General features: G+C 53.6%; 2 protein-coding genes across 13 annotated transcripts in view; one reads left to right on the top strand and one right to left on the bottom strand.

The window, feature by feature from the left end:
* The window catches only part of Tmem104 (transmembrane protein 104), a 52667-nt gene extending 31640 nt beyond the window's left edge, over positions 1 to 21027 (bottom strand). The window contains exons 1-8 of one of the 6 annotated variants that reach the window (XM_046463403.2): positions 20915 to 21027; positions 20012 to 20126; positions 13602 to 13723; positions 11147 to 11228; positions 10642 to 10741; positions 9766 to 9846; positions 6157 to 6256; positions 5674 to 5782 (exon numbers count right to left, since the gene is read on the bottom strand). In XM_046463403.2, the coding sequence (XP_046319359.1) occupies positions 5674 to 5782; positions 6157 to 6256; positions 9766 to 9846; positions 10642 to 10741; positions 11147 to 11228; positions 13602 to 13723; positions 20012 to 20056 (639 nt within the window). In that variant the 5' untranslated portion in view covers positions 20057 to 20126; positions 20915 to 21027. The other 5 variants (XM_046463399.1, XM_046463404.1, XM_046463401.2 and 2 more) reach the window with 5 other exon arrangements.
* On the top strand, positions 21010 to 24971 carry Nat9 (N-acetyltransferase 9 (putative)). Of its 7 annotated transcripts, none has more exons than XM_046463411.2 (7): positions 21010 to 21163; positions 21677 to 21762; positions 22570 to 22679; positions 23402 to 23545; positions 24064 to 24123; positions 24299 to 24393; positions 24486 to 24971. In XM_046463411.2, the coding sequence occupies exons 2-7, from the start codon at positions 21686 to 21688 to the stop codon at positions 24618 to 24620; spliced, it is 621 nt and encodes a 206-aa protein (XP_046319367.1). In that variant the 5' UTR covers positions 21010 to 21163; positions 21677 to 21685; the 3' UTR covers positions 24621 to 24971. The 7 variants fall into 7 exon arrangements, with proteins under 7 accessions (XP_046319367.1, XP_046319365.1, XP_046319364.1 ...); XM_046463409.2 differs by having other exon boundaries at positions 21057 to 21138; XM_046463408.1 differs by lacking the exon at positions 21010 to 21163 and adding an exon at positions 21250 to 21352.
* The last annotated feature ends 1134 nt before the right edge of the window (positions 24972 to 26105 follow it).

The raw sequence follows: 26105 nt of genomic DNA, 5'->3' as shown, positions 1-26105 counted from the left end.
GGGGGATGTGGCTGGGTGAGGGCTCGAGGGGTCCCCAGGCAGGTGTTGGCTCGGGAGCCTGAATTTCATTTAGAGAGGGCTGGAGGTGGGGGCAGCTACTCCCAGTGAGACACAGCTCCCAGGAAAAAAGGAAGGAAGAAAAACAGGCCTGTCCCTGTGTTATTGATTTCCTTGAAAAAGAAAGAGACAAGCTAATCCTTCCAAGTCCGTCATCTGAGCCAGTGAGCGCGGCTGCTGCTGGAGGCTGGGGCTCACTCGGTATCAGGCACCGGCTCTGTCCTGTGGCAGGTGCCTCCATTTCTGGGGAGTGGGGAAGAGATTTATTCTTCCTCAAGACCCTATCTCCAAGGACGAAGGCAGGGGCTCAGCCATGTGTGGGGGACCTGGAGACCCCTCTCCCCAGAGGCTCAGGGCCGCACTGAAGACACCCCAGCTCCTGCCCTGAGTCACACCTGGGTGTGCAGGGGCACCTTCCCCAGGTGGCAGAGCACACCTTCCTCTCCGGGGCCTCCAGAGCTGGCTGAGAAGCACTGACAAGAGGCACGTGGGGAGGGAGAGGCACGCAGAGAAGACAGGTACCCAGGCAGTCCCGAGCACCTCGACGAGGTCACCATGCTTTCACGGAGGCACTTGGTGCCTAGACCTCAGCCCCTCCCAGGCACTGGGAATGCCCTCCTGACTTGCTCTGGTTTAGCACCAGACTGAGTCCTAACCCATGGGAGGCAGGCAGGAGGGTGGGCACCGCACAGGGGAGGGAAGTGCCTGCTCCAGGCAAGGGCCCCAGACCCACGCTTGGATTCAGCTCCACTGACGGAGTCAGACGCCCTCGGGAGGGCCCTCACTCCAGCCTCACCAGGCCCCGTTTCCATCCAGGTTCTCATGCACAGATCTGGGGTGGTGTTCACCTGTTTGCTCTGGGGGCAGCAGGCCACTGAAAACGGGTCGAGTGTACCACACCATGATGGGCAACACTGTGACCCGGAGTGCCCATGTCCTGTGCCATCACACTGCTCCTAAGACGTGTGGGTTCATATTGATTCCCTCCTCACTGGTCCTCCAGGCCACCTCCTGCCCCAGAACTGGTGAGAATAAATATTCAAGGGATGGCAGCGGTGACCCACTTATTAGCAGATGCCACAGCCCTGGGGCACAGTGGCTGATGTTGAAAGTACAGAGACCATGGCAGGGGAGGGAATGTCCTTGGGAAGAGGTGCTTACATTCAATCCTACGTGAATAACCAGCGAAGTCCACTTCTCCGTCTGGGAGCAAGGGCATCAAGGAGAGGGCGCAGCACAATCACAGGTGGGCGCACAGACGCAGAGCACTCAGCAGAGGCCACATCAGGCAGCAGCGCCCCAACCCCTGGCATATGTCGGGCTCTGAGGCTGGCACATAGATGCTGCCACCCCCAACCTCTGTGTGCAGATAGCACGAACCTGCATGTGCCGCGGGCACCAAGACTGCTTTACAGGGCAAGAGGACCCCGCAAGAGGCCCAAGGGCCTGGCTGAGGGCTTCAGCTCTGGGATCCAGAGGAAGCCACTGTCTCCCGAGCCTCAGTGTTCCCCACTGTGCAAGGAAATGATGCCACACCCTGGGTGGCTGGGAAGCCTGAATCAGAAATGCCACATCACTGGTGGTAACCACGAGCTCAGGTAGGAGGACTAGTCACCATGGGGGGGCTCCTCCCGTCTCCACCCCTTTAGGAAGAGGATATTTTCTTGAGTAGTACTATTTTAGGAAGAAACCATGCAGTTCACAAGGGGGGCTGCATGCTGTTTGGAATTTTGTAGCCAAAGGCCAGTAGTGCAGCTTGAGTCAGAGCCAAGGGGAAGCAGAAAACATGGTCTCTGGGCCCTTCACCAAGGGCCATCTTCCATGCTGGCCTGTGCCTGAACCTCAGGGTGGCCTACACCTATAGGAAGAAGCTGGTGGGCAGGACTCTCCCACACCCTACCCCTCTTCTCTAAGGGGCTGCCAGAGGGAGCCTGGGAAAGATGGCCTCCATCTGCAGAGGTGGCAGGGCACCTGCTAGGCACTTACAGGCTGCATCCCCTTCTAAGTCACCTATGTCCAGAGGTGGACCTCACTGTTCCTGAGTTCAAGGCAGGAGAGCAAACCAGGATGACCTTGTCCTGTCCCAAGGCGGCCCACGAGGGACCTCCTGCTCAATACGGCCAGTTTGTGGCCGGGTCTCCAGCCAGGATAAGCTCTGCTCTGCCATCTGCGCTCGCAGCTCTGCTGGGCTAGAGCCGGCTGCGCTGCCTGTGACCAGCAGCCCTGCCCACCTGTAAGTGGTGGATGCCACCAGCTTTCTCCAAAGGTGAGAAGCTGACAGCACACAGGGAGCCCCTAGGACCCCTGTGTGCTTCCTCTGACACTCGAGGAGGAGGGAGGGAATCTGGGCTAGGGGTGGAACGGCCGGCTGGGAGGTCTGCGGGAACAAGGCAGCATAACAGGAGTGCTGGCAGCGCCCTGACCCCAGGGGACAGCAACACTTCAGGCCTGAGTTCTGGGAGGACCCTGCACACACTCCTACCACCATACCAGGGGTCCCTGGCTTCTGGGCTCCATGGCTGAGGAAGGAACAAAAGGCCAGTCCTGACTCTGTTCCCATCAGAGCTGCATGGCCCTGCAGAAAGAGCCCAAGGTGCTCCCAGCCTGGGGCGGGGTTGCCTGTGCAAGAGCTCAGGCTCCGAACCTCCCATTCCTTCCTTTCTTTTTTATTTTTCCTGTTTTTTTTTTTTTTTAAGAACTTAAAAAAATTTTTTTTTTGTATTGTAAATGAGCAGAATGCCTTTATTTTATTTGTTTATTATATGTGGTGCTGAGGATCAAACCCAGTGCCTCACGCAGGCTAGGCAAGTGCTCTACCACTGAGCCCAGCCCTAGCCCTCCCATTACTTTCTTTGGAGGAGCAGGATGGGTGAGTGCCGGGGGCCTGAGAACCCAAGGGCAGCTAAAAGCAGGTCCTGAAACCCTTGGGTATAATAACTGGGCCCAGCTTACGGCAGGACACCGAGAGTGCATGTGAAGCAGGTGACGCGGAACCCTCCACCCCACAGCATCCTGCTCCGTGGCTACTGCAGGGGAAGGAAAGGATGAACTGACTCCTACCAGCTGCACCGGGAATCTTGGGATGCAGAAGGGGGTCCATGGTGCAAATAGAGGAAGTAGAAATTTCCACTTGTTAAGGTCAAGAGCTCTGGGAGGCAACTAGTAGCTGCTGGTGGAAAAAACTCCCTTCCTGAAAAGCCTGGCCTCAGGGACACTTCCTATCCCAGGTAGTCTCGTCTGTGTGCTCCTGGAGACCGGAGAGATGGCTTCCAGGGGACTTTCTGAAAACTAAGCCACAATGCACGCCTGTATCTTCATCTCACAGAGCATACTGTCCCAGCATAGCAATGAAGAAGGGGCCATTTAAAATATGCAGACGTGGCAGGGGTATATTACCAGAGACAGAGATGACTGTGTGGGAGGAGGGTGTTTTAAGTCTACCCACTTGCGGCCCTGTCCAGCATTTTTGGCTAGCAGAAAAAATCAGAACCAGTTGGCGGAGAGAGGCATGGTGGAGTTCCAAAAGGGATGGCCAATCTGCGTGTGAGTGACCAAGGGCAAGGAAAGAAAGGATGGCTTTCCTCCTCCCAGGACCTAAAGAGGCCACTTGCTAGAATCCAGCTGCCCTGCCCTCATCACCTACAGGAGGGCTCGGGTCTGAGGAAGGAAACCCACACCTCTGACACACCCCATTCCCAACTTTTCACCAAGGGAGAGAGGAGCTTCAGAGAGATGTAGGCACCAGCACTTGGGGTCAGAAGGCTCTGCTGTTCTGCAGGACCACGAACCCTGAAGTCACACGCAAAGCTGTAAAGCAACTTCCCAGACTACCCCAGGCCCTCTGCCTCGTCGAGTTCCTTGGAGCCAGAGAGAGAGTGTGGGGCAACAGGGGCGACGGGGCCAACAGCCCTGGGAACAGGCTCCTGGGGGGGGGGGGTCACAAGTCTTTCCACTGGGACCTGCACCTTGGCCTCCCAGCTCTGGAGCATCTGCAGGCACTAGGACAATTAGCTTTATGAGTTATAAGTGCAATATCTGGGAGACGACGGCAGTAATTAATGCTTGTCTGCTTTCCTGAGGGCTTCCTCCTATGCAGTCAGAGTTATTGAGACTCAGTGAGGAAGCTTCCATCATGTAGGAGGTTCATAGGAACGATTTAACAAGGCAATAATAACGCTTCTAAATAATTCACCAAGCAAACGGCAGCAGCTCTCCCAGACACTCACAGAGCTCTGTGTCCATTTTGCCGTGGGGGAGTGCGCTGGGCCAGGTGTGCAGACTCCAGCAGCTTCCCGGTAAAGACCCACCTCAGCTGCTGCCACTCCTCCTGGAGCCCCTGGAGCCCTTCCTCCACCCCTCCCCTGCCCACATGCAGAGGGAGGGGAGATCCAGAAGGACCTCACACGCACTCATACCTTAGCTGATCTTGTTAATCACGAGGTGCTGCAATGCTAAGAGGTTAACAAGTCCTCAGTTGGGCCTCCAGTGACTTGGCCCTACACCCTCAGGGCCCAGACAATTTAACTTGCCACCAGATTCCCACCAGACCTGTCATGGGAGAATCAAAGACAATTCTACTGCAAGACAAATTCCAAGGCACAGCTGAATGTGCAAGAGGAGCAGCACAGACCACTGACCCACTGCTCCAGAAACACAGAGGCAAGCAAACCTCTCCCATGGCCTAGGGGCAGGCCCCTTCAGCAGGTCTACAGGGCAGGGCAGGGAAGGCACTTAGGATGAACAAGATCAGACCCAAATAACACTGTTGCAAGGCCTGAGGACACCTTGCCAGGATAGAAGTAATCAAGTCAAAAGGCCACTGCTAGAATGGCCCAGCTTGCTCCTGGCCTCTTCTTCCCCTCCAAACCAGCTAAGTGGCCACTTGTCAAACTGTGTCATCTAGTACACGAAGTCTGCACCAGGGCTGAGGAGGACCAAGAGGAAGCAGAGAATATTAACAGACTCTGCAAAGCCTGAAGGGGAACATTTCTGAGCCCTGCCCACAAGCAGGCAGAGATAAATGCTGCCCCTGGGTGCGTGTCTTATTATCCGAGGCCCCTCTGGCACACCACCCAGCTCTGCCCCCGTACACCACGGCACAAAGCAATCAAGAACGAGCCTGGAGATTCATCTTCTTCCCATGTCCACAGGGATCCTTCCTGTCTGCAGAGGCTGTTTGTGGTCAGGGCCACCATCAGATGGATCAGTGTTATCTGCCTGTCAGGAGACCAGCATGTGCCTCTGTGCTCCTGAGCTGACCCTGAGGAAGGTCAAGCAGAGAGGCCTCTTAAAGAGGCGCTCTTCAAGAGCTTTACAAAGAGTGTCCCTGGAACCCTGTATTCCGGCCACAGTGGTGCTTGGTCCTGAAGCTGACAAGGACCTGGATGCCAAGTCCAAACCACATCTGACTTTTAAGCCTGGTCATCAGGATGCTCTGGAGCTAGAGCCTTATGACATGATCCGTTTTCTGCCAGGGCCAAGCCCCAGCATGCGGCCAGTGTGTGGAGATGGGCAGAGGCTCCCCTCTGGGGAAACGCTTTTCCCAGCAAGGAAAGGTGGCCTACAGAGCTCGCCTCTCGGGGCGGCCTGCGACCCCGGGCTGGCCAGGACACTCACCAGGTAGATGTGGTAGGCGTCCACTCGGCGCAGGGGCCCCCAGCACAGGTCAGTGTCATTGTACTTGGCGTCTGTCTCCACACCGCAGGAGTCATTGTCAGTGGTGCTGCTGATGAAGAGTGGTGGCGGGCTTGGGATCAGGGTGGCCCTGCTCGGCTGGCAAAGACAGAGCCACCCCTCCACAATATGACTCCCATAAACCATCTTTAGGACCTGCCCCTCTTGTTCCTTATGACTCAGGAGCCCTCAGTGGGAGTCCAAGCCATCTTTCCTGGGGCAGGGAAGGGGACAGCAAGGCAGGACATGTCTCCTAAGCTCAGAGGGCACAGCTGGCCATGCTGTGTGTAGAAAAGGGCCCTGGACATCCACTTTCCTTGGGGACCAGGGACCTGCTTGGTGTGGTGCTTCTATGCTGGACACTTTGCCTGACTGGCCAAGGCGGCCCACTGGCTACAGCCAGCATGGGGGGCAGGGGATACTCACCAGGTCACCTGCATGAGAGAGAAGGGCACGGCCGAGGCATAGATGGCCAGGTCCCCATACAGGTAAATGATGATGCAGAAGTAGAACAAGTTGACGCCCACTGAAAGCAACAAAGCCATGGTCAGGGAGCTGGAGAGACACTGTACTCTTCTCTGACACAGAACCTCCACCTTCTCCATAGCAGTCAGTTCTCTAAGCCATTTATTTTCTACAAAAGGAGGGGAAAAAGGGCTCCATGGTCATTTCTCATGCTGATCGGCTACACTGTGACACTGGCAGGAGACACACTGGCTTGGGACCTGCATGTGAGAGGGTTGAGAGGCTCAGAGTTCAGGGAGGTTCTGAAGCAAGACAGGTACAAAGTTAGTATGTGGTATGGTCAGCCCAGGATGAATGGAGGCACCGTCACCCTGGGGACAGGCTGGATGTGTGTGGGGTGGGGACGACACCTGATCAGGAGCCTGAATGTCCCCGTGTGTTGGGCCAGGGCTCCCTCCGCAGCCAGCATAGGGCTCTACGACAAGAAACTGCAAGCAAGAACCGAAGCACAGAGAAGTTGACAGGAAAAAGTTCAGCCATAAGGCTGAAATCAGCACTGCAAAAAGCCCTTCAATTCCAAAGACCCAGTGCCTCCTTCCAGATTTAATGACCTTGCATCTGCTGGCCCAGGGTGGCCTGATGTGCTGGGGAGGGACAGTTCTCACAAGAGGCTCCTTTTCCTTACGAGCAGTGCCGGCAAGGGACAGTGCTAACTCCAGGAGTGTGTGCTACAGCTCCATCCACTGAGAACTAGGGGTGGGGATGTAGGGCTCACGTCCCAATTCCATCAGACTTACATTCCAACCCTGGCAAGTGCCTGGACATCTCCTACGGTGAGTGTCCCACCATGCTTGGCTACCTTCCACAGGGGATTCTAGCTAGGAAGCCCGGGGCGGGCAGAGGCTCTGAAAACAGCAGCGGGGCCATCCAGCCCAAGGCTATGGCCCCAGACAGCTGGCCTCAGATTCTTGCTCAGACTATTGCTCAAGTTTTTGATGTCACTGGTCTCAAGCTGCTGGCTTCTCTGAGGACAGAAAGAAAAATGAAGTGACAGTTCTCTTCCAATCCTCGTGGCTTACAAGAGCCTGCAGCGTCCCCAGGGGAAAGCCCAGGACATGCTACTCCTGGGCTGTGTGAGGTCAGCTCTGCTCCTAGGACTCTGGGGGAGAAGACCAGGAAGGCATGATTTTCTAAAGGAGCCACGAGCGCCCGGCGTCTGCTTTCTGAGCACACTAGTTGGCATGTCCTTCACTGACATGTCAGAGGGAGACTTGATGTCCAAACTCAGTGGCCCCGGGGCTGCCTATAACTCACGCCCCAGGCTCTGGGGACAGCCGGCTCCAGCCTGCCTTTCTGCTCTCTGTGGGAAGGCATCGTCTCCTCCCCATTCCCTTCTTGCCACCTGCTGACGACTCCAATGTCGGTTGTTTATAAACTGCCATTGGCCCTCCCTGATCAATACAATTTCATTACTAGACACAAAGTGGGAGGATCAATGAACTTCCCGAGAGGACATCAGAGACTACGCTTGGCATTTCTAATGACAAGAAACGAGTGGAGAGCCCAAGGGAGCCTTTTGTGGAAGGCCGCCCTGCCAAAGCAGAGCAGAGCAGAGCAGAGGTGATTCTGCACCGCCCCACCTGGGGGGAACATTTGGCAATGTCTGAGGGCGGTTTTGATTGACACAATTAGGAGGTACTACTGACAACTGGAATCCGGGGTGTTGCTCTACGACACTCAGGACAGGTCCAGCGACCAAGTTATCTGGCCCAACGTCCACAGTGAGGAGCTTGAGAAGCCCTGCAGGGGACAACAAGGAGACTTCTCTAGGTGTGGGGCTGTCTCCACACAAACATGCTGTTTTCTATTAGATTTGAATAAACTAGGAGTCTGGTTCATGGGGCAGGAGCAGAGATAAAACCAACCACTAGCTGGGCACAGTGCTCACACCTACAATCCTAAGTTACTTGGAAGGCTGAGGCAGGAGGATGGCAAGTAGGAGGTCAGCCTCAGCAACTTAGTGAGACCTTGTCTCAAGATCAAATGAAAAAGGCTGGGATGTGGCTCAGTGGTAGAGCATTTGCTCAGCCTGCACAGGGCCCTGGGGTCCATCCCCAGTACCACAAACAAGCAAAACAAACCACTGGTTCCTAGAATTCTTACAGAAATCAAGGCAGATTACAGAATATGAAAACGAGAAATGAGGTTTAAAAGATGTTTCTTCTCCCCCATGAGTGACTTATTTTACAGGTTTGCATTTTGAAGGGTCAGGAAACGCCTCTGCTCACTCAGTGCAGTGGGACAGGGAGCGACAGAAATGCAGCAAAGGAGAAACACAGAAGTGGGCTGAAAACAGGGTCTTTGTTGTTGTTGTGTTTTTTTGGTACCAGGGATTGAACCCAGGGGCACTTAACCACTGAGCCACATCCCCAGCCCTTTCTATATTTTTATTTAGAGACAGGGTCTCACCAAGTTGCTTAGGGCCGTGCTAAGTTGCTGAGGCTGGATTTGATCCTCTTGCTTTAGCTTCCCAAGCCGCTGGGATTACAGGTGTGAGCCACCACGTCCGGCTGAGAAGCTGGTTTTGATGAATTCTGGAAATCCTCTGAGGCTTGTCCAGGAGGGAGAGTGGAACTAGACCTTGGGCAACCTGTGCCAACAATCACCTCGTCTGGACCAGCCACCAAATCGCACCACCAATGACAGACTGAGTGCTTAGTGTCCTGAGGGCAGGCAAGCAGACACTGGCTTCCACAGTCCCCCAGCTCTGAGTAAAGCAGGGCCACACAAGAACCGGTGGACAACCACTCCACACACGGGCTTTGACAGAGGGGCACAAGATCTTCCAGGACAGCTGTAAGCGGAAGGATTTATTGAGACTGTGCCTGACTGTCAAGGAAACTAACAGGTTTGGGCATTAAAAATGAAAGTCTTAATAGCTCATTTTCCCAAAGAACAAGATTAGCCATGGAAGTACATGCCGTTATCACTGGCAGGCCCCGGAGCCCAACACCAGAGCTGGGCGGATCCCTGCAGGTTGTTGCCAACTGCCAGCCAGGAGCAGGCAGGGCCAGAGGGAGAGCCTTGCCTCCCTCTGGGGGGGGGAGGGGGCCTCCAGTGCCCAAACCAGCTCTAGCGTGGGCTCCTGGCGCCCTCTGCTGGCCACTGGGAGGACATGCCCTGGCATGCCTGTGGCAAAGCCTACCACTGTCAGAGGGTGTTGTCTCAGCCAGAACAGGCCAGAGAGCCAAGTCAGAAGCAACTGCTGGGAGAGGTACAAACTGCCAGCCACCTCCATGGCTTCCCCTGTTGGATAGCTGCCCAGGATCCCTGCCTCTACCAGGGTAGCCAGCTCTTTGTTCTTCACACAGAGGGACGGGGCATCCAAGGAAATTTGTGTCCGCAGGGCAGGCATCCGGCAGTTGCTCTGACCGCAGGCTGACAACCTTCCCCTCCTCATGGCTTGCCTCATCCCCCGGTGACATGGAACCCTCATTATAAGGCTCAGGCCTGCAGTGAAGGACCCCTGGCCCTTTCCCCACACCCCACCCCCAAATAAGCATTTATTACCTTTATTGAAGAACATGGAGGCCATCTGTCCCATTTCCACCCGGTCTGTGATTTCAAACAGGTTGGGAGATGTGCGTCTCTCTGAGGAGCCAAAAGCACAAGAAGGGTGGTGATTCTTCACCAGAAGCACTGTCGCTGAGTGCCACAAAGTCCCAGAATAAGGAATCCCCAAGGATCTCGGACTCTGGAGAAAACTTTCCTAAGGTTTCCTTTTTTCCCAGTGCTGGGGCTCAAACCCAGGACCTTGCATATGTCGGGCAAGCACTCTTCCACGGAGCCCCAGCCCCATGTCTACATTTTACAAGAAAATTCAAGGATGCTCCCTATAGGGGAGAGGGTGAGCAGGGACGAGACTGCGAGACGAGGGTGCGTGTGTGTGTATAGGGGTGAGGTGGGAGGGTGGAGCCAGGACCACATTCACTCAAGCTCTCTCAGTGCGCACAGGGCACAGAACCAGGCATGCGATCATTTCTATAACAGTAGGAGAGTGCACACCTGTAATCCCAGCAACTTGCAAGGCTGAGGCAGGAGGATTGCAAATTTGAAGCCAGCCTGGGAAACTTAGCAGACCCTGCCTCAAAATAAAAATTTAAAGGGCTGGGGGTGTAGCTCAATGGTAAAGCACCCTGGTACCACACAACAACAAAAACGGCCGGGGAGACGGGAAGCTAGACAGAGCCCAGTAACAGGCCAAACGCGTTAGCAAGAGGTGAGCCAGCAGGGCCAGGCCTGTGCCTGGGACCCCAAAACTGCCACCCTCAGGCAGAAAACGCCAAAGGACGTCTGCAGGGAGTCTCCCTGGGCTCTCACCATGAAGAAAGAAAGGGAGCCCTATCAGCCAGGAGCTTGAGGCCTGTCGGGAGGCCCAAGACTTACGCACTGACAGGATGGGCTGTTTCTCTGCCCGCTCGTAGCTGTCCGGGGTGAGAATGTCACTGTCTGAGGCCGTGGAGGAGTCGTCGTCGTTGTCCTCCTCCTGGGAGGTGGTGGGGTGGACGAGGAGAAGAGGAGAAACCAAGGAGAAGGAATGAGCACATGGCTGTACAGAAAACCTGGGTAGGGGTCATTCCCTTTGTTCTCTTTCTAGAAGGTGTCTGATTAGGAAACTCTCAACAGGTGGAGCACATAGCATAGTTCCTGGGGACTAGGGCTGAGCAGCTCAGCGTGTGGAGTGAGGGCCAGCGCTGTGAGGCCGAGGGCAGCCCTGCCTGTGTTTTCTGACTGTACACGGCTGCCATTCTGCAGCTCTGGGACCTGGGACTAGGTTCCTGGAGCAGCATTGTGGACAGTCCTCACACATCAAGAGGAAAACAACGGGTTGCTGAGATTGTCTCTAGGGAACACAACTGAACAGAGGAACCGCCAGGGGACACACACACACCTTGTGGGTTTCCATCCTCTTCCAGCGGAGCTGTGCGTTGGCTGCGGCCATGGCCTCCATCACAAAGGTGGTTGTCACAAAGCTGAGGGGGAGGCACGTGTTAATTGCAGAGAGGAGATTGTAGGAGTTTGAAGTGGCGTGACCAACAAGCCCGGCACTCTCTTGTGAGAACTGCTCCCTAGAGAAGTTCTGAGAGGGGCCTTTCCTGGTAAGGAGTGTGTGCCTGCTCGAAGCCGCGTGTGCTTGCTTTTCTGTGGCTGCCTACGTTTAGGATCCACTTCTGACACACAGGATGGGGCTGTGACATAGGCTGAGGGGAGGGAAACTGCTCAAGGGAGAGCACGAGCTAGGTGGAGGCGACACAGGTCAACATGGCCCCGCACCAACAGGGGCCCTGAGCTGGGAGGAGGCCGATTCATGGGGGCTTCTGGAAGGACGGCAGGCAGCCCTCACCCCTCCCTGCAGGGCACAGGCAGTGGTCAGCTTCCAACTGCATACACCAGTGCCAAGGGCTGGAGAACGAAGGTGGCTCTGGAACCCGTCCCCCTTTCTCTTTGGCAGAACTTTAGCTTTCAGGATAATGTGCCTAATAGTAAAATAAGTTTCTACTACTGTGGCCCGAATCTCAAGGGAGACAGGGAGGCAGCACAAGACACTTGCCAAGAAGTCAGACAAGAGTGGAGAAGCCATCTTTTCCCCTCTTCCAGGAGCTCAGAGGTTGGGTGGCCCCAGGATATGGGGCACTGCTGATAAAACGTGAGGCAGAGTCCAGCCCTGCCCTGAAACAGCTTGGGGCGAACATGGTCTCCCTTTTTCTGAGGTCAGCACGGCTCTGCACCTGTGTCCTCTGGTGCAGATGATGTCAACAGATGCCACTCAGTCCTTCAGTCCGGTGGCTGGTGGAGCACTGGGCCCCACAGCAGTCAAACCCACACCCCTCCACCTCTGCAGTGGGGGGGCAGTCGGGCCCATGATTCCCATTCCAATCACCCCAGCACCTCCAAGAAAGGTTTCTCGTGATCTTGCCTAACTGATCATGTCGAGGGCTTAGCTTTTCCCTTCTTTTTGGAAGTGGAGCTAAAATCAATCCTAATTAAGGCATAGAGAGACTTCCCACGGTTGCATTAAGCCAACTCATTGATCATGTTCAAATGGAAACGGGTTTAGCAAGGAGAGGCCATGGCAGACCCTAGCTAGAGGTTCCCAATAATCACTTCCTCTTCAGATGGCTGCCTGTGCTGAAGGTCCTTTAAAGGTGATGGAGTCACATAAGGTCAAGGACTTCCAGAGTTCTTGGCAGCTAGAGCTTGAAGTATATAACAAGCCAACAGCACCCAAGGTTCACCCTAAAGGTCCCCAAAATAACTGCAAAGAAACGGAAGAGCCTGACTCATTTCTGTCCCTTACAGGCCCTCCCAGCTCTGTCTGCTTCAAGTACTTAGCTCTGCTTCACTCTTTCTATGATGCCTACTTCTTTCTCCTTCAAACTTCTGCATCCGTGCCGCTCTGTGACCCCTGGGCCTGGCAGTCACCTCACCTCCTCAACCCCTCGCCACACTGTGCTTTTCCTTGTCTGCCACTCATCACTTTCTGGTCACTCTGCAATTCACTTGTCCACCTCCTTCGCCCTCACTGCCCACAGGGCACAGCCACGTGGGGCGTGTTCTGTTCAACGGGTGCCACAAACATGGACAGTGCCACAACCCGCAGATTATGGCGCTTAGACAACTAAGTGCCACAACCTGTGGGTTCTTTCCAGAATGTCTCTGGATTCCAGTCCCTTCTCTGGCGCAGAGACGGGAGGTGCTCCTGGGGAGCTCCAGGTCACACTCCACCTCTGGCCTGTGGACTCCTGCCTGGTCAGGACCTAAGTCCCTTAGCCTGTGCCATCACGAGATGGCTGCAAAGCTCCAGGGGAGCCCCTGAGCACAGCCTTGGTGGCCTCCCTCACTGACGCAACAGCTGCTGGGACCCACACAATCAGTGCCCTGAAGGTGGGGGCGGGGGGTGGACCATGGGGGACACAGGCAGGTGGCTCCACTGTGGCCCGTGTGTTGGTGTACTGTGCCTTCACTTTCTTGGTGGATTATATCAAGTAGAATCTAAACCCAAAACTCTCTTCCCAGATCACCCTCTTTTTCTGGGGAGGGTGGTGTTTTCTGAGCGCCCTGACGGGGGTCACGGTGCTGAAGCATGGGGCAGAGAGGTGAGTCGCGGGAAGAGGACCTGCACCACATGAACCTTCAGGACCTTCTGGGGCTTCATCGTGTCTCGACCCACCTCACAGGGTGCTCCGGGAAGCCTCTGTCCACTCCCCTCTCTGGTCCTGCTCAGGACACGCGTGCCTAATGCATGTAGTCAGTCACCTTCCCACTCAGGCCCCACTAATGAAGAGACATAGGGACTGCAGGGCAGACTCCCCCAGCTCTGGCCCCAGCCTTCCGCTGCCCCTTACCTCATGAAGCCCAGGAACACCAGCAGGACGAGGCTGACCAGCCATCCGGCGGTGGCAAAGGCCTTAGGCATGGTGAGCGCCCCTGTGCCCACGATGAGGTTGAACATGTACACCAGCCCGACCTGGAACCCAAGGAGCGACACTCAAGCCCGGGAATGGTTAATCTCGCCCCTCAACAGCTCCCGAGGGCTGCCCTGGGTGACAGCACCGCCATGGAGACCTTCCCAGAGCCCCAAGGACAGGGAGGCAGAGGACATCTTGGTCCCAGGGAGCAGAGCTCTGCAACCAGGTGCTGGGGCCCTAACACGCAGACGACTAAGCGCCACAATCTGTGGGTTCTTTCCAGAATGTCTCTGGATTCCAGTCCCCTCTCTACTGTCCTCATGGCCACCCCCTCAGCACTGCAAACCATTCAGAGCTGTGTCACAGATGCCAGGCTCTGAAGACAGGTGGGGCGCTCGGCACAGCATGGACACGTAATGCTGACCTCCAAGAAACTTCTCCAAACTGCTGGCCCATGACTCTGTCCTGTGCCAGTCCTTGCCACTGTCCTTGGGACATCGACATTCATGCTTCCCTTACTCTACTCCCACACCTCTGCACTGACTTCAGGGTTAAAAACAGTCAAGACACGATTCACAGGAAACAAAACCCACCCTCTAAAGCACAGCACAGGGGTTTCAGGAACTCAAGATTGCTCTCGTCACACCTCCCCTCATCCTGTGCCCTCAGGGTGACTCCAGGTTTCAAACTTAACTCTAACTCAGCCCCTGACTCTAGTTCAGTTAGTCACACCATTTCTTTTCCCAAGATCTCAGCTGGAAAATTCCTTTCTGAGAACCCCAGCTCTCCCAGGGTGCTTTCCACCCCCAGCTGCCTCTGCCCTCCAGTCCACCCGACCTGGGCATCACCCCCCCCCCAGCCCTGCACACGGTCAGCTGGTTCCACAGAGCACATGTTGCCCCAGCTTCTCGGGCCTTCCCCTCCGGGGTCTCGCCTGTCCACCCAGCCTGTGCCAAGGCCACACCTGCTCTTCTCCTCCCTGAGCCAAATTGCCAGAGCTTCCTGGAGATGTTCTCTTTGAATCATTGGATTGTCCCACAGCAAATGAGCGGCCCCTTCACCTGGGGTCTGGTGACATCAGTTTCTTTCTCAACATGGGTTTCTGGGTGTTCCCCATAGTAACTGCCCCCAAGCTCAACGTTTAAGCTCCCAGACCCATGGCCCCATCACTCTTAGATGAGGGCTCCATCAGCTACTCTGTGGAGGTGACTGAAGTCACCTGGTGATGCATGCTGCCAAAGCCTCTTTCCTAGTTCAAAAGATCAGTGTCTATCCCCTTCCTATCTGTCCCCACCAACACCCATACTGGGGCTGGAACTCAGGGGCACTGTACCACCGACCTATATCCCCAGACTCCCCTTACCCCTTTTTATTTTCAGGCAGGGTCTCACTAAGTTGCTGAGGCTGGCCTCAAATTTGTGATTCTCTTGCCTCGTGCCTCAGCTACCCACCTCTGGGATTATAGGTGTGTGCCACTGTGCTTGGCTCCTGCTGCCTTTGAGGAACATATGCCATTACTCCTTGATGAGGCCAAGCTGGCACCTGAACCTCTGGGCTCATCCCAGCCTGGAACCCTCTCTTCCCACCAGCTCTTCCGTTGTGCCTACAAACTTACTTGACACCTTTAAAACGTGACTCTGACTTTGCTGATGCAAACTTGGGGGAAAGGCGGGCTCTTGCCTGTCCTTGGTGAAGGAGCTTCCTTCTCCAGGACTCCAGAAACCTCTCTCTCTCTCTCTCTCTCTCTTTTTTGGTGTTACTGGGGGCCGAGCCAGGGGCGCTTCACCATGAACTACATCTCCAGCCCTTTTTACTCTGAGACAGGGTATCGCTGAGTTGCCCAGGTTGGCTCCAAACTTGCAATCCTCCTGCCTCAGCCTCTCAACTACCTGAGATTCCAGCGTATGCCACCATGCCCGACCTTGAAACTGAACCTTGCCTATCACCAAGGACCCGCTGGCCTTCCTGCTGCCACACTGGCTGTTTCTTCTCCTCTCTGCACGTCTTCCTCAACAACTCAGTCCACCTGTCTGGCTTATCTCGTGGCTGGACAGAAGACTGTTTCTGTGGTCTCTGCCTTTCTTCAGAGCTCCAGTTCAGCTGCTGCCAGGCACCTCCATCTGGACATCCCAGAGTGGCCTTGGCCTCCTTCCTTCTCCTCATGTCCTGGTGCTACTGATTTTGTTCCTGAAGAGTGTTTTGTGGCTCCCTCTAGCTCAGCCCTTCACGACAGGCCCCTTGTTGATCTTCCATGGCTTCACCACCTGTTTTGGTGCCTTTAAAAAGACAAATCCCTCCTCTCTGAGAAGCCCTGCCCACCTCTCATTTTCACTTCCCATTCTTTGAAAGATGAACAAAAAAAAAAAAAAAAAGAAAGCAGAAACAGACAGGGATTGTCAACTACTACCTTAGGACCCTTGGCTCAGGGGGAAGGGTTAGAGGAGGCCAGGCTTTCCAGCAGTGTCCAGTGGACACCTGAGTGCTGGACAGGTGGGCGGACGTCTCACTGAGAGCACAGAGCTCCGCCCACAGTGCATTTATCCTTGGCACAGGGCGCCATGCTCTCTTGGGCCTCCTCCCCCTGCCCTTCTGTTCAGCCCCTGGGGCCCATTCAAATGCTACTTACACCTCCAAGCCCTTCCCAGGCTCCTAAGCTCATCTTGCATCCCACCTTTGCATCCCTGGAGCATAAGCCTTCTTACACCTGGTCCTGGCTTTCAGGTGCGGTGCATTTACCTCTTCCCCGATACTAAACCCAAGGCCTGCGTGGCAGCAGGCTGTGCTCACTTCTCTGCATTCTCAGGGTGTCTGAAAGGCCTGGAGAGGAGAGCTCAGCTGGTTTTCACGGGACCCTGCTCAAGGTATCTTGCAGGTCTTTGCTGGCCTTCAGGATGGCAAGTTCCAGCTTCTCACAAGCAACTATGAATGTCTATAATGAGCTAACTTTACAACTAAACAAGGCACATATGGAGCTACGTCCTCAGGAGGGGAAGAAAACAAACTGTGGTCACTGCTTGAGAGAAGCTTAAAGAAAAGAATCAAGGGGTTGTGACAAGGAGTAATGGGAAAACACTGGAAACAGAGTGCTCAAGGAAACCTCTTCGATGACATTTAAGGGGGGACAGGAAGGATGAGATGGCACCACCCAGACGGCCTCCAGGTACAACAGCCTAAGGTGGGAAAGAAGTGGGGATGTTCCAGAAGCTTCCAGGAGGCCGGTGGCTGAGGCACCGTGAGCCAGGCAGAGGAGGGCTGGGGATTCAGGAGTCAGACTGAGCAGCCCTTTGGAGGAGATGAGGGTTCCATGTTTCGGAGAGTTCAAGGCAGGACACCAATAGAACAGATCCCAGTGGCCACAGAGCACCTGAACCCTGCGGCTCTGCTTTCCGCTCAGTAGTTCTCTAAGCAGCAGCACTACTAGGGGGCATCAGCCTCATTTCTTTGTGGGAAATGGTCCTGATGATGAAAATAAAGAGAGGGCAAGGGGCTTAACAAAGACACTTAGGCAAAAATCTTACGGGGAAATTAAACAGTACAAGAAGCATCTCTAAATTCCGGAATCTCTGAAGGTCTTGGCATGGAAAAGTTCAAAGGCCTATTACAGGTCAGGTTTTCTCAGCCTGGGCACTGTTGATATTTGGGTTCAAGATCATTCTTTGTGGTGGGGGCCTGTCCTGCATTGTAGGGTGTTTAGCAGCATCCTTGGCCTCTGTCCACCAGTTGCCAGTGAACTGCTCCTTCTGTCCCAAGCAACAGCGTCTTGAAAATCAAAGTGTCTCCAGATGTTGAATGTCCTCTGGGGGCAAGATCATCACCACCTGAAAACCACTCCTTTAAAACAGGCATGAAGACACAGGCATGTGCCCAACAGAGACTTCAAATAAACCTCAATGAAAAGAAGCTTTAACAACTTTATAAACAGTTGATTAGGGATAAACCATCTGTTGTTAGGCAGAAACGGGCAGTCATGTTTGTCTTGCTTTGTTGCTATTTTCTAGTTCTAAAGAAACCACTGCGTGCTTCACAGGGAACTTCTTCGATTGGAGGGCCAAAGCAGTCCTGGTCAGCATTAACTCCGAGCTAAGCCACAGGCCAGGTCAAGAGAACTTGTGGGGAAGAAAGAAGAGGAAGAAGACCTTCTCTTCTGCTGGTCATGTGACAGTTCTGTGGGGCCACTTCCTGGGAAGAGTGGCAGGAAGCAGAGGAATAAGGTCCTACATAGTCCCCAAGGATGAGATTGTTCTGGATGAACTGGAGAAGGTGCAGCCCCTGGTCCTTGGAGTCTTCAGCAGGAACCAGCCACCAGAGGCATCCTCAGCAGCTACCCTTCTCTCAGGCATGATCCACCTCGTCCTGTGTTCTGATCTCATAACTACCACTTCGTCCTGAGCCATTCCTGGTCCCCCCAAATAGGGAAACTGACACGTCTGTCCTGAGGTCACTCATGGCGACATGTACAAGGCTGAATCATGTTCTTGGGTCCAGCACTGTCCTTGAGAAAGTGTGGCATCTGAGCCTCCTGGGAAGCTTGGCTCTGTCATAAACATTTTAAGCAGAATAAGTCAAGCTAAAGAAAACTATCTACTTCTGAAGGGAAAAAGAACTCACAATGGAGTGAGGCAATACAGATCTAAGGAGAGGCTGTGTCTTGGCAATGACCATGGGCTGTTTTGTACATTAATGAACCACGTGTCCAGTACCTTGGTCTCCTAAGGAAGCCAGAGCAGGGTTTTGCCCACACTGTGCTGAGCTGGGGATTGCAGGGCTTTAGAGCAGCTTAGGTAGGAAAGTCATTTTTATAGCTTATTTAGGTTCTACTGGTCTCACAGGGAATCAAGACTCATTCTCCAAGTGAGATGAAGGAAGAAAGCCTTCGGAAGGCATCTTCTCCCTCAAAACCCTGACCACTGCTGCCTGGTTACCACCACCTCACTCTGACCACTGCCCAGCTTTTCCTGACCTCTCTCTTCACTTGGAGGATAAAATAATACAACATTTATTTGTGACGACTGCCCAGAGTTGGCCCTCAAAGACTGAGCAAAATAAAACCCATGGGAAAAGAAAGAAAAAAAAAAAACAAAAAAACACAGAGCCCCCTGAAGTTTGCAGGCCTAACTCTCCCATCTCCTGCAGGGACATGATGACAAGTGAGATGAGCACAAGAACAAGAAATAGGGGCACATCACAGTGTGTTCCTCCCAGAACTCACTCACAGAAATGACTCATTTCTTCATCTGTAAGTTCATAGACATTGTAAGAAAAAGCAGGGACTGTGGTGACCTTCATGGATAGCATGGACATTTCATTGCTGATATAGGAAAATGGGAGCCTTTACATGATTCCACAAATGAGAGGGGCACTATTCATTCTATTCCAGGGTTCACAAAAGACTTCCCCAGGTAAATTATGGAAGTGAGGAGGCTCTTTCATTGCTGAGAATGGCACAGATGCAACAGCAAGACCCTGGAGGGAGGAAAGTTTCTTCTGCCTGTGGTTAGAGATGCTTCCTTACCCTATCACACCATGAGGCTAGTGTCTGTGACCTTAGCAGAAACAGAGGATGGATCCTCAGGCAAGAAAGGCGGATGCAAAGCAGCTGTGTAAGGTAGGTAAGCTGTAGAAGGAAGGCTCTGGCTGCTTAGGGCAGTGCTGCTTTTCCCTGGGATACTTAATAGCAACATGAGTCAATTGTCTGATTATTCAAATGATTCTCTCCAAGCTCCAGGCAAGAGGGCTCTGTGATGTAATGACCATGACCAATTGGATAGTACATTAGAGAAGATAAACTGAGTGTGTGTGGGGGCGGGGGTGGTGATGGTGGAATGAGGGGGCAACACAGTCTCAGGACAGAGAGAAATCAATCATTCTAATTGTCCTAATTGCAGACTCCACCAGGCTACAAATGGAAGACTTTGCATTTGGCTGCCTCTTTCGCCATCCAAGACCATAAAAGTTGTGCAATTTAAAATTCATCTAAAGACCAAAGTAGTTTCAACCTGCTGAGATGAGTAACACCCAAAGTCAACAACTGTCAATCATGGTCCACCTGAAGCATAGCAAGGAATAAAAGTGGTGATAGCCCTGAGATAAATATTACAGAGAGTTAGCAAGTTGATTTTGTTCAGCTTGACACTCTTTGAGAAGCATCTAAAAGGGAATGACCATGACTCATATTCTGAAACATGACAGCAGCAATGTGGCTCCTGCTACATCAAGTTCCCATTGTATTTTCACCAGGCTCTACTTAAACCAGGGCAATCAGGAGTACAGTTCACAGGAAGCAGTGGGCTTCTTTAGAGGCCAGGAGTACTGTGGTGAGCAAAACAGATTCTAAAGGTAAAACTCACGTAGGGAGAATAGAGCTCCCCGGTCTCTGTGATTTCACCGGCCATCTCCAAAAAACGTTAGGAAGGGTGGGCAGTAGAGGTTCCTTCAGCGCAGGGCAGCAGCTGTTGCAGCTCCCTAAGACAAAAGAGTACACTTCAGCTTTCTGATGGGCTGGCACAGGGGTGGGGTAAAGTTTGCTACTGCTCCCTCCCCACCTCTTGTCTTTTTATTATTAACACTTATTTAAGACTTAAGTATCTGTCACAAGACTCATCCCGGAAGGAAGGGTTCCCTTGGTCAGAGAAAATCTAGGTAGTCGCTTCTAATTTGCCCCTTGCTGCTCAGGGGACTACTCTATGCATGGATATTGCTTGGACTCCACTGATTTACGGGGCCTGCGAAGCCACTGAGTCTCACCCACCAACAGAGTTCTTTACACCCTCGGAGGTGCCCACTTAATTCCGGAACTGTGTGAGCTCACTACCACCCAGGGCAGCCCACAGAACTGTTTGCTACCTTCGCCTATGGCTGGGAGCTGGAGCTTTCCCAGATGGTCCGTCCAACATAACTCCCTGTCCCAATGTCTCTCTTGCTGTTCTCTCTCTCTTTTTTTTTTTTTAGCGGGGCCGCCACTCCCCGTTCCCCCCAACCAGCCATTCCTACCCTGCCTTAGGGTTCCCCATCCTCGAGCCGCATTTCCTCCTCAAGTGCCTCTCTCTGAGCCTCTCCATTGCCTTCCCTGCTGGAGGAGCCCCAAGTCTAACGCCCCCTCCATCCCATCACACCTTTACCCCCGGTCCGACACCAGCAGCACAGCTTGTTCGGGGCGGGCGCGGGAGCCGCCTCCGGCCCCTGTGCGGCTGCCAGCGCCAGCTGTCCCGCACCAGTGCCCACAACGCGCATGCGCCGGCGCTCGAACCCACCTTCCCGGCGCGCGCTTCGGAAGGGGCGCAGAACGCTGATTGGGCGCCCCTCGGGGCCGTGGCCGGAATTGGCCCTGGCGGCTGCCGTCTGCGTGGCGGAAGTGAGAAGTGCGCTTCGCCACGCATGCGGGGTGACGGCTGCGGGCCGGGCGGGGAAGCGTGGCCAGTTGGGAGAGGCAGATTACCCGTGCTGCTGGGGACGCTTTCGTCGTCGGGGAATGGGTGTGAGCTTGGCAGTTCCGGTCCCAGGTGGCTGGAGAATCCAGGAGCCCCACACAAAGGGGAGGGGCCTGAAACTAAAGTGGGCTGGGAGGGCGGGCTGGGGGCGGGGAAGAGGGAGGGTTGGGGCCCCTTGGCTTGCACCCGAGGGAAGAGATGGGAGTTGGTTGAAGGAAAGGCTGGAATTTGATTCTGGGCTGGAGTCCCTGAATGGGGCAGGTAATGGGAGCATTGAGGATGAATCTTGATTTGGTCCTTGCGTTTGATGGATCGACGTTCTGGGAGGTAGACGGAAGGGACCGGCATGAATGGCAGACCATGCTTGGCCCCTGAGGTGCGAGCCAAAGGTTGTTTAATTCTTAACCAAATCAGTTCTCTTTCTTGCAGTGGGTTTGAGAGTGGGTGTTCTTTTGAAGTGTTTGGAAGGAAAGGACAGGAGGCCCTTTTGTCAGTTTAGCCCCACTCCAGTAAGAGAGATTTGGCTCACACCGTAAGTGGGAAAAAACTCCGGGTTCTTAAGTGTTTGCTGTCCCCTACCTGCAGGCTGCTGCCATGAGGTTGAATCAGAACACCTTGTTGCTGGGGAAGAAGGTGGTCCTGGTACCCTACACTTCAGAACACGTGCCTAGGTAACCATGCACCTTACCTGGAGTGCAGTTTAGCCCCCAGGAGGGTTAAGTAAACAAACTTTCCTTGACACAGCAAGGAGGCCTTCCTTAGCCCCAGTCCCTCGAGCTGTAGCTCCTGGGAAGACATGTTGGTTGTGAGAAATAATTACATATAGGAAAAAAAGCTCAAGTGGAGGACAGTGATTACCTGTTTTTCTCATGTGTGTAAGAAAGAAAAATTGTTGTTTCATCCATTTGTAAATCAGTGATATTTCATGGTGTCTGTGGATATGCTCAGTTCTTGGATACTTAACATATGCTTGTTCTAGAACACTCAGCTGATTGATTATTTCCATTTCTTGAAAAGCTAGTGTGGACTCTTATGGGGAGCATTTGGCAAATGTCTAGTAGATTGGGAAAGTGGTGGTATAGGGGGGTGTCCTCTACTTGGAGTTTTCCTTTTGGGGGGTCCCTGGTGCATTGTTTTTATAAGGGTCCATTTACCCTTTTTTGCTGAGGTCAGTTTGCCATATACTTCCCCTTAGGAATCTGAGGAATATTTGGTTTCAAACTGCTCCTCCACACAGATCCCTCAGCCAGGGTGTGAAGGTGGACAGATAGAACTTTTCCCTCTTACTGTTCTCTTGTAAGACTGGACTGCCTTTGGGCTTGTGTCCATTGCCTTCATAACTCTTGGGTCTTGTATGAGCCCTCTTTTAGCCCTGAGGGGCCCTGCTCCTTACCATCTACTTCTTTACCTTAAAAAATGTCAGACCCATGCCTCTGAATTAGCTCTGTGTGTCTAAGGCCATCCCCTTTTCCCTGCAGGTACCATGAGTGGATGAAATCAGAGGAACTGCAGCATTTGACAGCCTCAGAGCCGCTGACCCTGGAGCAGGAGTATGCTATGCAGTGCAGCTGGCGGGAAGATGCAGACAGTAAGGAAGGCCTGGCCCTCCTAGTGGGGCAGCTGGCTCCAGAGGCAGTCTCCAGGTTCCCTCCCTTTCTCACCTCCAGCCAGTTCTGCTGGGGCCACAAAAACTTGTGAAAAGACCAAAAAATGCATGAAGCCCTTATACCCTCACGCCTCCTGGGTTGGTCCCTGTGGCTGACCCTTCTGCTTTCTTCCCCACTCACTGTACTGGGTTTGGAAGGATTTAGAGAAAGTAAAGCATTTTGGGCTTTACCTGTAAATTTATTTATTTATTTATTTATTTATTTATTTATTTTTTAAGAGAGAGAGAGAATTTTTTAATATTTATTTTTTTACTTTTTGGCGGACACAACATCTTTGTTTGTATGTGGTGCTGAGGATCGAACCCGGGCCGCACGCATGCCAGGCGAGCGCGCTACCGCTTGAGCCACATCCCCAGCCCTTACCTGTAAATTTAGACCCTGCCCTCATGTCCCTCACAACAGCCTCATGTGGTCACTGCCCCTTGGGTCCCCTGCTTTTTTAGAGTACAGTCACTATTTGGAGAAGGCTGTCTTTTCATGATTGAAGGCAGACTTGGACTTTGTAATGAGCTGAAGGGAGCTCTGGGCCTCTTTTCTCCTCCCAGGCTCAGAGGTGCTGGTGTTCTGTAGTTCTCTGGCTTGGGCATGAACACCTCTCTTCTCTGGGGAATAAAGGTGATAGCCCTGTTACCTTCCCCCTTAGAGTGCACCTTCATTGTGCTGGATGCAGAGAAGTGGCAGACTCAGCCAGTCCCCACCGAAGAGAGCTGCATGGCAGGAGATGTGAACCTGTTTCTCACTGATATAGAAGACCCCACCCTGGGGGAGATTGAAGTCATGATTGCAGGTTTGTTCCACCTGGCCCTCAGATCTACTAAACCAGAAGTCTGCTGAGCTGCTCAGGACACTCAGGAAGCTCAGTGGGGGGCTTCGTGGCGGTGAGCTAGCTTCTGGCTAGGGTGGGCTGGCCCCATCCAAGCCTGGGCTTTTCCTTCTGTTTGTCACTTTATTCCTTATGCTTCAGTGTGAACCTTTGGTTTTAAGGCCCCTTCTGTAGGGTGGGTGAGGGATCTTTCAAAATAATCCATCTTCTCTGGAGCGTCCTGCCATGCTATAGGAGGGCCTCTCCTGTTTCTGGGACCTTGGTCCTCAGCTCCCCCTAGGGGCCTCTAACCGTCCTTCACCTTTATGACAGTGTAGGGGTCAGCTTTGGAGTCAGATTGCACCTCTTCCTGGTGCAATCTGGTGCAGAACAGTAGTGGTAACCCCACTTCAGGGCGGTGAGAACTCAGTGAGCATGTATCTGTCAGGTGTGCACACTGTAGCCTGGCCCAGTGCCAGCTGCTGTGTCACTCTTTCTTGTAGAGCCCAGCTGCAGGGGCCAGGGTTTTGGCACTGAGGCTGCTCTTCTGATGATGTCTTACGGTAAGGAATTCTAAGCGGCTATGTGGGGACAGGTGGTCAGGCCCCAGCTGAGCTTTCTTCACACTTGAGGGTGGGGGGCAGGTGACAAGAGCCTCCACTGCAGATCAGGAGGGCAAGGGGGTGCTAGCGAGGGGGCTTCACTGTGCTCTTGCCCTTCTCTCTGATACCTCTGGAGGAGTGACTAGGCTGGGTCTGACCAAGTTTGAGGCTAAAATCGGTCAAGGAAATGAACCCAGCATCCGGATGTTCCAGAAACTTCATTTCAAGCAAGTAAGGATGTCAGTGGGCAGGTTTCAGTCTGGGGTGGTTGTGCTGGAACTTGTGGCTTAATTCGAATGTCCTGCTCTCTCTGGCTCACACAGGTGGCTGTGAGCAGCATCTTTCAGGAGGTGACGTTCAGACTGACAGTGAGTGAGGCCGAGCGGCAGTGGCTTCTGGAGCAGACCAGCCACGTGGAAGAGAAGCCCTATAGAGAAGGGTCCACAGAGCCCCACTGACAGCCAGGCCTTTTGGACAGCCACTGGGGCCGCCTACTCCAGAGGCCAGAGCTCTGCACGGGAGACAAATGCACAGTGCCTTCCCTCCTGCTCCAAGCTGGAAATCACCTATTGGGGCTCTTCAGACTCAGACCAGGCGTGCTGTGACCTCCTGGATTGGCAGTGGCCAAAGACTCATCTCCCCTCCTGGCCGTACTGACACATGACTCAGATTCCCCTGGAGTGGGTGGCAGGAATCCACTGGAAAGGTCAGGGTGGAGGTGGGAGCTGGAGGGGCCTAGAGAACCAACAGTCTTGGCCAGGCCCAACCCTTCAAGGCCCTGGCTGGGAGTAAAGCACTCGGTCTGGTTAGCTTCCCTTGTTTTCTCATTTGGCTTGCAGAAAAGATCTCCCAGGAGCCCAGTCTCAGTCCCTGTTCTATGTGGGAGGGGTGGCTCCGTCCTTGGCTGTCAAAAGCAGCAGGCCAGTGTGACCACGAGGTTTGACCTGGAAGGGCCCCTCAACCTACTGTCCTTGTTTTTGGTTTTAGTGGCCCAGCCCCTCAGCCTGTTTCCTTACCTTTTTTGGAGCTAAACAGCTCTAGCTGTATCATTTGGGGGTATAGCTCCTTGTGGCTAGATAACAACCATTAATAGAAGTTTGGAAGCTCTTGCTCAGCTGCTGGGCTGTGTGGATGGTCTCCATGGTAGGTCTGTCTGTCCCTCCTGCTCCTCACTTTCTGCCCAGAGGGCCACTGCACCTGGCTTGGCCATGAGGGGGCAGCAGAGGCACAGGCTCGGAATGGCCTCCTGGCAATAGCTGCTTACAAGAGAGCCATGCTAGGTCCCCATTTGGGGGGAAGGGAGTAACCCCTTGAGTTCTGTCCCCCCACAGCCTGTCATCATCTGGGTTGCCCATCAAGAAAGGCCAGGCATGTTTTATAACACAACCATTGGTTGGGCATGGTGGTGCACACCTGTAATCACAGTGACCCAAGAGGCTAAGGCAGGAGGGTCACAATTTCAAAGCCAGCCTCAGCAACTTAGCAAGGCTCTAGAGACCCTGTCTCAAAAAATAAAAAGGGCTGGGGATGTAGCCCAACAATAAGTGCCCGAGTTAAATCCCTAGTACCAAACAAAACAACAACAACAAAAAAAACCCAACAACTCAAAACCATAGAAGGCCAAGTATAGGGCATTTTGAGGGGGGAAACACTTCTAGGTCTTTCAGCCACCTTCCTTCGTCTCACATCAGACTACAGCTGAAAAACTTGCGGATCTAAAGTCAAAGATCTTGTAGAGCTTTGTACTCTGCCCCAGCCCCTAAGTGACATTTCCCTCTGAGCTACCTGTCCCTGTCTTAAAGGTCTACCAGGGCTTCTCCGCCTAGCAGGTGAGGTAGGGAGGGGCCTTCTGGGGCTATCCTTCCTGCTCCACCTGTGTGTGTGGGGGGGTGCTCCATCTGGGGCCAAAAGGACAGAGGCAAGGGTCGGGTGGGAGAGGCCAG

Source organism: Marmota monax, unplaced genomic scaffold (assembly GCF_021218885.2).
Source record: "Marmota monax isolate L192 unplaced genomic scaffold, Marmota_monax_Labrador192_F-V1.1 WCK01_AAM20220418_F8-fsc00475, whole genome shotgun sequence".
NCBI classification, from domain to species: Eukaryota; Metazoa; Chordata; class Mammalia; order Rodentia; family Sciuridae; genus Marmota; species Marmota monax.
The sequence above is the reverse complement of the archived record's forward strand: the minus strand, read 5'-3'. Positions and strand labels throughout refer to the sequence as shown.

Coding starts and splice junctions, on each gene's coding strand:
- Nat9 (XM_046463407.2), top strand. CDS start 21,438: ATGAATGGCAGACCATGCTTGGCCCCTGAG. Junction 21,468..21,676: donor GACCATGCTTGGCCCCTGAG/GTGCGAGCCAAA, acceptor CCCTACCTGCAG/GCTGCTGCCATGAGGTTGAA. Junction 23,546..24,063: donor GATTGAAGTCATGATTGCAG/GTTTGTTCCACC, acceptor TCTTTCTTGTAG/AGCCCAGCTGCAGGGGCCAG.